The sequence below is a fragment of the Spermophilus citellus genome, assembly GCF_964194105.1.
Source record: "Spermophilus citellus genome assembly, chromosome: 3".
NCBI lineage: Eukaryota > Metazoa > Chordata > Mammalia > Rodentia > Sciuridae > Spermophilus > Spermophilus citellus.
In genome coordinates, this window is record NC_138184.1 from 218883285 (window position 1) to 218895812 (window position 12528).

Genomic DNA, 12528 nt, shown 5'->3' on the forward strand with positions numbered 1-12528 from the left:
AATAGGAGAGTACACACACACACAGGAATACACTGACACACACACATAAAATTTCCCAAAATTTATTCATCAAGTTTAGCTAAATATTTTGAAAAAGAAAAAAGTAAATTTGGAAAAGTCACAATTCTTGTTTTGAAACTAACAAGCAATTTCTAGTAATCAAGAAGTAAAGTATTGGTTAAAGCTAGACAAATAGATGGAACATAATATAGAGACCAGAAAGAGATTCATGCATGTTTAACCACATGATTTATAACAAAGACATCAAACAAATTTATTGAGGAAATATAAATTCTTCAGTAAGTGATGCTGGGCTACCTAGGTAGACATTCAAAAAATAAATTTCAATTTTACTTAGCATTGCACACACAAATAATTCAAGATAAGTTATAGTTCCAAATATAAAAATGAAAAGGCAATTAAAATTCTAGAGGAACTAATAGGAGACTACTTTTGCATTTTAGAGACAGGTAGATCTTTCTTCGAAGGAACATAAAAGCATAAATATTAAAGATTAAAAAAAGGTCAGAAGTAAAATTCAGAATGTGTGCTCATCAGCACACTATTAAGAAACTGAAAAGGCAAATCAGAGTTTGGGTTAAAATGTTATATATATATATCTTATCCCCAGAATATATTTATTTCACACACACACACACAGGCAAGTATGTATATTTGTATATACTTTGCACACTCAATACAAACTTCTACAAATCAATAATTAAAGAGAACTCAATATAAAGCTGTGAGTTATATTTACATAAATTGTGTAAGTATATAATATGCATATATAACACATACACATACAAATCCTACAAATTAATAAAGTCCTTCAAGTAAGTAATAAAAAACTTGGTATTAAAATATGGGCAAACACATGAAGAAGTGCTCTATATCAGTTATCACGGAAATGCAAACTAAAAACATCTCACTTCCACTAGAATGACCAGAATTAAAAAGACTGTCAACACCAAATTACTGTTGGTGAGAATGTGGAACATCTTTCCTACATTTCTGATGAGAACATAAAATGTTGTGATCACTTTGGGGAACTATTTAATAGTTTCTATACAGTTAAATGTTCATCAACTTTATGACACAGCAATTTCACTCCTAGTTATTTACAAGAATATTTATAAATACTTCATTCATAATGACCCCAAATTATAAACAACAAAATTATTCATCAATCATGAGTGGATAAATAAGTTGTGATTCATGTGATATTATGGATGAGTCTCAAAAAATAATATTAAAATAAATCAGACAAATAAACATGAAAACATGTTTCATATCACATTATCAGGGAAATGCAAACTCAAACAAGATATCATCACATGCTTATTAGAATGACGAAAATCTAAATCAGTGACAATACCACACATGTGAAAAGAGGTGAAGCAATAGGAACTCGCATTCACTGATTGTGGGGGTGCAAAATTTATAATTACTTTGGAAGACAGTTAGGTAATTTCTTACAAAACCAAATCTTTCCATATGATCCAGCATTGGATTTCCTTGGAATTTGCCCAAAGCAATTGAAGATTCAAGTCCACCAAAAAATTTTCACATGGATGTTTACAGAAGATTAATTCATAATTGCCAAAACTTGGAAGCAATAGGGATGTCCTTCACTAAATGGATGAATTAAATGTGGTATAGTGGACAATGTATTATTATTTAGGACAAAAAGAAATGAGCTCTCAAGTCATGACAGGATATGCAAAATCCTCAAATGTATGTTACTAATTTGTAATCATTGGAGGTAAAGAAAAGGCTAATTTGTTTACGAAAACTGAGAGGAAGAATTGGATATATCAGGAACAGGTGCCTGAGAGAAGGAAGCAGCTTTCTGGTAGAGTGGACAGAGGGCATGAGTAGGAGCCTTGGTGGTGACCTGCTATGACTTTGAGGCCTTTCTGTATTGAAGTGTCTGGTATACATTTTTTCTATCCTTCCTGATTAGGTTCTACACAGGAAGACAGAGAATGCTGAATTCCCAAACCTGCCTTTCAGCTAGGTGTTTTGTTTTGGCAGATTCCTTGTCTAGAATGACAAGTGGTTGGCAGCAAAGCACTTAACTTCAAAGGCAAACTGAGCAGAATCAGAGGCTCACACATGGCTCTGGTATCGAGGGCCACTACTGAGCAAACCTCTACCTCTCATCTCTTGTAAAAAGCAGATGGAAGTACATTTCAGAAATCAGTGTATTTTCAAAAAAAAAAAAGGAACCCCTATCCACTGGTCCATAGGAGTTCTAATGTAGTACATTTTGAAGCCGAAGTTCTGACATAATTCTTACTCTAGGTTTTTCTTTTCATACCTTATGTTCTCATGAAAATTGTGGAATTTAAATAGGATTGTATGACTGCCATAGTAGCAAATATTCTCAAATATTTTTCTAGCAATCAGTTTTGAGAAAAAGGGTTAGTACTCATGTTAAAAGCAAGTCATATTATCTTGAGAAAGCACCTCTTCTTAAGGAATACCTAAATCAGACGAAGCAATAATAAGCTATAGCATATACAGGATTTACATTGAACATTTTACCTCTCTATCTTGATCATTTGATTATACCAACCTCTGGAACCAATATCATTATACTTGCTTAGATCACTTATACAGCTTTAATTATTTCATTTTTCTATGAATGAGTCTACTGATGTAGAAGACTTCCAGTTATTTTTATAGAAGGAATTTTAAGGCTTCATAAAGAATCAGAGATGCATTCATGAAAACCTCTTTTTATGCCCACTCTCAGAAAACAGTCTTGTGGTCTGTCGTTATATTTGGGCATCTCTGAACCCAGTGTAGAACAGTCCTCACTGCCACCTCAGCTTGGCATTCCCGAGATTAGGATGACTGCATGTCCGGAGGGGCAAGCTGCCATCATTCCTATACAAACCATTACCCCAACCTTGCTGTGCCACAGTATCATTAAGGGCACTGAGATGAGAGCAGCACAGAACCACACCGCATAGAAACAGAGAAAGAAGCCAAGTCAAGTGTATGAGGGCTTTGATATGGGCCTCTGGCTGGAGGTGTGAGTGTCTCTGGTTTGGGATTTCATTGTTCTCATGTGACCTCTGAGGAAGATAACCAAGAACCCTAAAAAAACTAGAAAATAAAGGAAAGGGGAGATAGATCCCACATTACAGAAGATAAATGAATACAAGAAAATTGAGTTTTGTAATTGGCAAATTGAGTTCTGATTGTTCATGGATAACATCTGTGACTGTGAAGTGAGATATGCTAAAAAAAGTTCCATAAACAGAGGACAATGCAGATGCAGGAGAACAGCACACAGGAGCACCTGGGGGGATCTTCCTGGAGATCCAGCCTGTGCAGCAGAGGAAGAAGGTGTTGGAGAAACGGACAGTCTTGGAGCAATACAGGAGACTAAGGCAGGTGATGAGCCAGAGGTTGACTTGGTGTGCAATCATCCACAGCATAATGACAGTTTGGTAGTTGTGATTCAGTGGGTCTTTCATCTGCTGGAAGAAAGTAAACTGGATGGCTCCGAGAAACAGCAGCCCATGCAGAAAAAGCCGGGAAATGCTCAGACACATCAGCACAAGGTCACAGTTGCTAAGTGGCTGTCTCTTTACTATGTCTCTAAAGTTCACCAAGAAAATGAGTACATTGGCCAAGATCCCCACTGCAAACTCCAGGATTGGAAGGAACAGAAATGAATCTTGGCTTTATAGGACACAGTTAAGACAGGAGTCAGAGTCAACATGATGCTTCTCTTGGTGACTGGTTCATTTAAAACTCAGACACTACTCAGCAGAGGAGGGCAAGAGTACATTCTGAATCAGGACTTTCCTTTACAAAACACCCAGATCTTCCCCTAGTTATGTCCCAAAGTGGGTACACTAAAAGCCCTGACAGGAATCTTTGAGGGATCTTGTTGCTTTAGAATGTTTCTTGGATACACATGAAGGCTCATTATGAGGGTAGATGACTGCTGGTTCTACTCTTTGGAATAATGGAGAAGCGCTTCCTAAATCCAGGTGTTCCTGTACAGCAGTCTCCCCAGAGGACCACAGTATAGCATCAGAGATGCAAATGAGATAGGGTCTCAGTTTTCCAACCAGATAGGGTCCAGTTTTGCATGCCCATCTGGACTGGTGGGAGTGGAAACAAGAATTGGATTTGCTTATAGGTTTCAATGAAACTGGCAGCAGGCAAAGCAGATATTCTTGGTGAACTAAGGTTTGAAATGGTGTCTCCTTCCATTTGCATTTCTTCTATATCTCAGAGTTATGACTTACCATAGAATGTGTTTCTATATGGACAAGTGAATTGTTCTTCCTCTAGTCCAACAGGTGACTGATATTTTAGTTGCCATTGCTAAAGGCTTCATTCAACCATCACTGTTGTACTAGACACTGTACTTGACAAGAGGGGTGTTGACCTGAGCAAGATGAGCACCTAGCCATGAAATAGAGGGAGGGAGCAGTATCCAGGCTGGATCACTGCAGAAGGCTTTAAACTGCTCTCTCTGCTTCTCAGCCTCACTCTCTCATATAGTATTCCACAAAGTAACAATAACAATCCTGATAATACAACTTAGGTTGGGTCATTTCTCTGTTCAAAACTATAACAATCCTGATAATACAACTTAGGTTGGGTCATTTCTCTGTTCAAAACTTTCAGGGTCTCTAATCTCCCTCCCCGTAAAAGCTTAGTCCCTGCAGTGGCCTATGGGTGTTTCACAGTCAGGACCCCTGTTCTTTTCAAATGTCATCGGGGACACTTGCTTTTCCCCTTCCTCCATGCCAGCCATGAGGATTTTTCTTGTTCTGTAAACTCACCAAGCACTCTCAATGCAGGACCACTGCATTTGTATTTCTCACGACCTGAACTGCTTTTACGTTTTGTGTTTCAGTGTCTCACTTGCTTCTCAAAAGTTCACTGGAAAGACTTTCCCTGACCATCCTATAAATGGCATCCCTTACCTTATCTTGGGTGCTTACTATAATGTTGAATCTGTTTTATATTTCTGTATATATTCAATTATTTATTGCCAGTATCCACTTTCCCCACTGAAAAATGTAAGCTTCATGAAGGCACTTATTTTCACAAAACAAATATTTAGTTGCCTATAGTATCCCCTCAGTCTACGTGTATTATATATTTTATATTATTTATTTATATTATATATATTATATATTTTATAATATAAAAATGTTATATTTTTTTAACATTCCAGGGAATACATTCTAACACATATGGTTTTACATTCCAAGATTTAGGTTTCTCCCCTTTCAAACATTTCCCAATATTTGTTACCCTTGGGCCTTCCAGCATCTGGAATTTTCCTTGATCTCTAAAGGAATATGGGTGGATTTCACAATTACTTTTGAAAGCTCTGTAAAAATTCGGGCTAGTTACTCAGGTGCATTCCACTTACATCAACTCCTCTCTCACCTTGCCTTCTTGCATGGGTATGAGAAGTAGCAGCCAGGTCCTAAAAACCAGAGACACAGGCCTTAGGGAAAGAAAGCCCTGAAATTAAATTATTGACAGAATGATTACAGAAACCTCTATACCTGGTTACACAAAGCACTGATTAGTTTAATTTTAACACTGGCAATGGGGCAAATTTGCTATAGGTAGATTGGGTTCAAAGTCAAGCAAATATATATATTTTTGATAGCAAAGTGATTTTTGGTTTGAGTGTCACTGAGCTAAGACTCCTCAGCCCTTTGCTGCCTACAGTGAACATCTTGCCCAACCTATCCAGACCCAAAGCAAAAGGGCAGAGACGGACAGAGGGCAGGTAAATACCAGTGAAGTGAAGAGAAAATAAGACAAATTCCCAGGGACTGTGTGAAATGTTAATTGATGTATGAAGAAAGCATAGTCCTTAGGGAAAGAGGCTCTTTTACTCTAGAGGGAACCCCCCCTCTGATGGCTTCAGATAGTGTTAATTTAAAAAAAGCAATTTGATATTAGTGAGATAGACAACTAACAGGAGTCTGAAACCAAGGAGGTATCGTTTTTTATTAAAATGTTTATTTCTATTTATTTGCATGTTATAACTAACATAATTGTGGGATTATTCTTACATATTCACACATGCATGTGGCTTACAGTATAATCTGGTGATTATGGCTCCCCAGTATTTCTCCTTTCCCTACCATGAGGAGGAACCATTCATAAAACAAGTCCCATAGTCGTGGTGGAAAGCACTGAAGACTGGACTGGCACCTGGGAAGGCACTGGGGAGGAAGGAACAGTGCTTCAGAAGCAGGAAGGAGTCCAGGATGACTCTTGGAGGAGGAAAACCTGCAGCGGCCAACTCAGGCTGGGTGTGTGGCCCAGGCGACTTTTTTTTTTTTTTTTTTTTTTTTTTTTTTTAGCTTCTGTGTGCATTATAAGATAAGGTGGTAGGTCTTCAGTTCCCTTCTGTCCTCCCACCTGCTGACATTCCTAAATAGGGGCTGGATTCTGTTCCTGCACTGTCTGCACTGGGGTTAGGCAGACAGCAATGGGGAGGCTTGTACCAGACAAGTGGGAAAGACAGGCAACCTCCTCTAAGCAAGTCGAGGAGGAGTCCCCAGGTTTCCTGTTTCTCCAGATAATCAAACAAAGAAATAGGTGATCCTGGACTCACAGAATTTTCCTGGAAGTTCAGCCAGCCTGGACGCGTCCTCCTCGCATTATTTAAAGCTACCATTAGGTGGCGCCAGACCACCGTGAAGTGTGCAATTCCCGGCCTGTTCAGGGTGCTTGAGAACCCCAGCGGTGTTTTCCTTACAAGCAATAATAAGGTCCTATATTTCACACAATTGAAATTTTAGACTGCATTTAATGTATACTGTAAGCTGGATATCCTTTAATATTATAGTTGCCTCACAAAGAATGTAATGATAATTCTATTTTACTAATGAGAAAGTGGAGTTTCAAGAAAGTTAATTAGTTAAATATCTTGGCCAAAGTCACTAAATTAATGAGGAACTAGAATTCTGACACTAGATTTCTGATTTCCTCTAAGCCTAACTACCAACCTGAGGTTTGGGGTGGAGAAGATGCTCTCATTTTGTGGAGATGCCTGGTAACAATATTCTTTCCAGCCTCAGCCCTACTTTTAACATTAAGTTTCTGGCTGTTGAGACCCTCTGAGCGGCCTCAGTGTAATGCAGGGAGGAAGGCAATAGCTCATCCCTTCCCAGGAGAGAGAAAAATTGAGTGTGGGTAAGTGGGTCTCATACCTCGAGACTACTATTCTGGTTAAGGAAAGGAGTGGGAAAAATCTCCTTGGACTCTCAGAAATAACATGTCTGTATACCTAGTAGGTTGACATAGCTATTAGTAAACCAAGGCCCTGGAGTATAAAAGAAAATTGCTCACAATTTCTTAATCAGATCTGACATGAGGTCTTTTTGATTCCCTTCTTATAGGATTCCTCCATCTACTTTGCTTCCATTATCCTTTATTCATACCATTATTGTAGCATTTATTAAAATTTGTGTTTTTTAACGTGTGTATTCTCAATTTACATCAAGTTCTTCAAGAGCAGGGATTATGTATTATTCTTTCTTTGCTCCACATTAAACATGACACATTAATTTGAATTTTATCCCTTTATTTGGTCATTCAATTTAAATCCAAGATTATAATTTGACCAAATTTACTGTCTTAGAGATATAGTATGTAGATCTTGCTTGAATCTAGGTGAATTCACTCCTGGGATTCAAACTTGTTTTGTGTGTGGAAGATGAGAGGCTGAAAGTATTTCATAACCCATTGTGTAGCCATTCAGGAAAACACTCATCCTAAGAGAAGAGAGAAATGGGCAGTGAACCTTGCCCTGCCTACAAAACTATAGTCCTCAAAAGTTGTAGGCAAGGTTCTGGATATTAATAATAATATAATTTATTAATGATAAACAGAGTGTTTATCATTAATCCTTGTCCTCTATTCCAGACCTATGGACTTCTGTCTGAATCCAAAGAAAGGTGCATTCGGTAGGCCCTTTGGCTGTTTTGATCATTCAGGTGAACTCCAATAATGTCAGTCTATTACATGCTGCACTAAATAGTTCTCAGGGCTCACAGTGCGCCATGTTGGGGAAATCACCCTCGCTGGGGGAGTTATAAGATGTGCAAATTCTTGGGTTCCACTTAAACTCAATGAAACAAAACCCCTAATGGTGGAGCCTTACAATCTGTGTTTTAAAGCCATTCAAGTGATTCTGGTGCATTATCACATTGGAAAACCACTGGGATGTAAAGAAAAGCAGATAAGTTTGTCAGAATTCCTGTAATAATCATACTTTACAGAAAACTGGAACACCACTTGCACACTGGAACTTTTGTCAGGATCCACATAGTCTTAGCAACTGGAGTCATTTGTCCCTCACTTGAATGCTCCACCATAAATGAGATGTAGACTCTTGTTAGAAATTGAAGAAAGACTTTTATGGTTTTACATGGTAGACAGGCTAACATCCCAGGAATCCCCAATCCAGCTTTGCCAATTACTCTTGTTACATGAGAAGAACAACAGAGAAGTGGGAGTATAATGTTAGTATTACTCTCTTAAAACTGAAAGCAGTACCCAAAGGCTCCCTTTGGCAAAGTTCTAATACAAGTTGGATTGGAGCATACAGTAGACCTAGGCAGAGTCCACATACCCAATGTGCCTCTGCCCATGGTAAATACTGCCAATTACCTTTGCAATATCAATTCTCTCTTTTTCATTACCAACAGGACTCCATATTTATTGGGCATGTCAATATTCCCATCTTAAACAAACAAACAAACAAACAAACTGCATTTACCTTCTTTCTTCCAGATAGAGGTGGCTTCTGAGACACAACAAAAAGTAATTGGGTGGGATTTCTTAGAAAACCTCTGTTGCTTTTCTTTCTTTATTTGCCTGAACTTGCTTGTTACAGTTGGATCTCAACCATTAGGGAAAAGCCCAAATAATCTCAAAATTCTCACTCTGAATTCCTTGAGTAGCTGAAACCACACCAGCACTTTCTCTTCTTCAGGATTCTCATTATGTGATGAAGGTAAACTCCTCAAGTCTTTAAGCCTCAATTCTTAGGTCACAACTATTGGAAGCTGAACACAGTATGAAATCTATAATTTGGGACTAGAATGCTCAAGAGTGTGGAGAGAGGGAGAGGGAGAGGGAGAAGTACACATGGGGAGAGACAGAAGTGTTCATACTTACCCAGTTACTTGGAGGAGAGAAAGAAGAGAACTTGCAGGAAAGAAGGGTCCTAAATCTACTTGTCTGTCTAATCATATAGAACCAGGAAGTGGACTGGAGAGGTCAACATGCTTCCTGTCTAGATTTGCTGGTCACGATGAGGCAGAAACAGGAACTACAAGAGAGGAAACAAAATAAATGATATCTGTACCTCCTGTATTTTAACAATTTTGTTTTTGCCACAAGTAATTATCAAAGTGATGTGGGTAGAGTACTCAGAGATGGGGCCAAGGATTCTTTTGCCCAGTTCTTATTTCTGTTTATCTTTTATTTATTTATTTAAGTACCAGGGATTGAACTGAGGGGCACTTGACCATGGAGCCACATCCCCAGCCCTATTTTGTATTTTATTTAGAAAGAGGTCTCACTGAATTGCTTAGCACCTTGCTTTTGCTGAGGCTGGCTTTGAACTTGCAATTCTCCTGCTTCAGCCTCCTGAGCCACTGGGATTATAGGCATGCACCACCATGCACAGTTGTTTCTCTGTCTTTTCATTTTATTATTGCTAATAATTAATTCTGCTAACAATTATCTCTATGTCTTACATTCAGAAAGAGAATCTGTGAGGTCTAGTTGTCAGATAGGAAGATGCTTTGTAAGCTGCCAATTAAGAATTGGCTATCTTTGGGTGAGGTGCCCATCCCTGATAGAGTGAACTTTGATACCAACATGGAATCTTGAGATTAGGCACATAAAGAAGATCACATTCCTTGGCAGGATCTGTGGGTAGGGATTCCTTTAGAGGGACTTCTGGATTCATTTTTAAGTTTTATTTTATCCACAGACATGAGATAAGAGAGAGGAGATTTTAGGTAAAACTGACAGAGTTGTAAGATCTTGGGTAACAAACCCTGCTTTGTTTATCTCTAATAGGGATAACAGAAAGAACGGTAAGTGAACACTGTGTAGCACTGTGTTTTTGAGAACTCTTTCTGGCTAACACTGGAGTTCAAGTGGTGCCCAGATGGAGACAGTGTGGACATGGTTGTTCCCAAAGAACAGAACAGGAAGAGGAAGTACACAGGACAAGGAGGCCAAGTCAATAGGCAAAAATGAGAATAGAGCTCACACTTTGGCATAAGACACTGTCAGTAAATTTAAGATGTTCATTATATCTTTAAACAGTTTTCCTCTGGGTGTGAGACTAAAAGAAAACATACTTAGCAGGGGTTCATTTTAGGGGAATCTTTGCAAAATTTAGTGTTTTGTATTGAAAAAATCATATAAATTTGCATATTATTATATTTACTGCCACATTTTTCATAATCAAAATTTTTTATTGAAATCACTATTCTTCTGCAATGATCTTGGATTAAAATTGAATTTCCAAGAAAATGCATTATGTATCTCCCAGTATGCTACCACATACTTATAAGGGTACATGTCTCCTGATCTAAAAAGCTATAATTCTGTGGGATACCACAAGTCATAGGGACTTTGTGGATATATGCAGATCCTCCAATTGTGAGTGATTGTAAAAGTGAGAAAAACACAAATAACAGGAAGAACTTCTGGATTCATTTTTAAGTTTTATTGCTCATAGGATCAACTGAAGTGGTTAGAAGTTTTCAGTGGTGTTAGTGGACAAAGGGAGACAATGACAGCTTTCATAGCAGGGCTAGTAGGAACCATTTGGTTACATGGCACAGAAACTGGCTAGAAGTAAGGGCCTGAGAGGTGATGAGGGTGATGATGATGATGGTAGTAATAGTAAAAATACTTTGGGTGAAGATTTGGGAAAATCACATAAGATTAAAGATTAAGTTGTACATTAGCCTTCACAGAAATTGCAAAAATACTGGTACTTCATTGCTCCATTTCTGCTTCTTGGGGTTTTGTACTAGTCTATTTTTTAGGTAAAACTAAATACCCATGGCAAGTTAACTCTATGATGAAAATAGTCCCATTTGGGAGCTTGAAAGTCCAAGTAGCATGGCACTGACTCAGCGAGGGCCCCTCTGGTTGCACCACATGGTGGCAGATGGCATTATGGTGGAAGTTTTATAAAAGAGCAAAAGAGAGAAATCACAAGGTGAGACAGAAAACTAAAGATCAGGGAGGGTCCAGTCGTGCTCTTTTGTAACAACTCTCTTTGAAGTCCTGTGAGAACTACATTAATTCCTTTCAAAGGCAACTCCAGTGACTCAATGACCCCACATTAGCTCCACTTCTTAAAGGTTCCATAGCTTCCCAACATCACCTACTGGGCAAAAAGCCTCCAACACATGACTCCGTAGGGGACAAACTGTATCCAAATTGAATAGTATCCTATTTTTGCTACTCTCTACATATCTATTCCATTCTCTCTCTCTCTCTCTCTCTCTCTCTCTCTCTCTCTCTCTCTCTCTCTCTCTCTCTCTGTCTCTTGGTACTGGGGATTGAACTCAAGGGCACTCCACCTCTGAGCCACATCCCCAACCCTATTTTGTATTTTATTTAGAGACAGGGTCTCATTGAGTTGCCTAGTGCCTCACCATTGCTGAGGCTGGCTTTGAACTCAAGATCCTCCTGCCTCAGCTTCCAGAGCTGCTGGGATTGCAGGCATATACCACCATGCCTGGCTATTCCATTCTCTTTTGGGGAAAAATACATTTATTAACGGGCTGGGGTTGTGGCTCAGTGGTAGAACACTTGCCTAGCAAGTGTGAGACACTGAGTTAGATCCCAAGAATCAAATAAAAAAACTAAATAAACAAAATAAAGGTATTGTGCCCATCTACAACTAAAAACATTTAAAAGTATTTATTAAAACTCTTGAATTTGTGCCTGTCAATTTCATGACATGATCTCACAGACCTAATGTAGATGGCATGTGCTTGAGTGTGTGTAGTATGCTGACTGTGTGTGTGTGTGTGTGTGTGTGTGTGTGTGTGTGTGTGAGAGAGAGAGAGAGAGAGAGAGAGAGAGAGAGAGAGAGAGAGAGAGAGATGCAGTATGAGGTAGAGATTCAGACTGTCAAATCCTAATTTCTGTGAGGGAGCAGCTAATTGGCAAGGTTTTATCTTCGTTCCAGTGCTAGTGTGGTCAGCTGTGATGAGAGGATTAGAGTCATGTTGAGCTGCCCTTGCAGGGGTGGGCTGTGCAGGTGTCCTCTGGGCATGGTCAAGGGAGGAAATGATGGGAATTTTTGTAGAAGATTTGAGCTTAAAGGGAAGTATCTCTCTCTGAATGAGGGTCTCTGCTTTAGAGACTTGGTAGTAAGTGAACTTTGAATTTGTTGAATGAATGAATAAACATTCAGCCTGAAAAACGGTTTTCCAGATTTACTGACTTCAGATTCTATGAACATTGGATTAC

At 38.7% G+C, this 12528-nt stretch overlaps 1 protein-coding gene across 1 annotated transcript; it reads right to left on the minus strand.

The window, feature by feature from the left end:
* Window positions 1–2822: 2822 nt before the first annotated feature.
* TAS2R38 (taste 2 receptor member 38) lies at window positions 2823–3739 on the minus strand (the record flags this gene model as incomplete). The annotated part of the gene is given in 6 exon segments (XM_081283326.1): window positions 2823–2946; window positions 3174–3221; window positions 3223–3263; window positions 3265–3318; window positions 3321–3694; window positions 3697–3739. Coding segments are annotated over 6 exon segments (684 nt in total).
* Between the last annotated feature and the right edge of the window lie 8789 nt (window positions 3740–12528).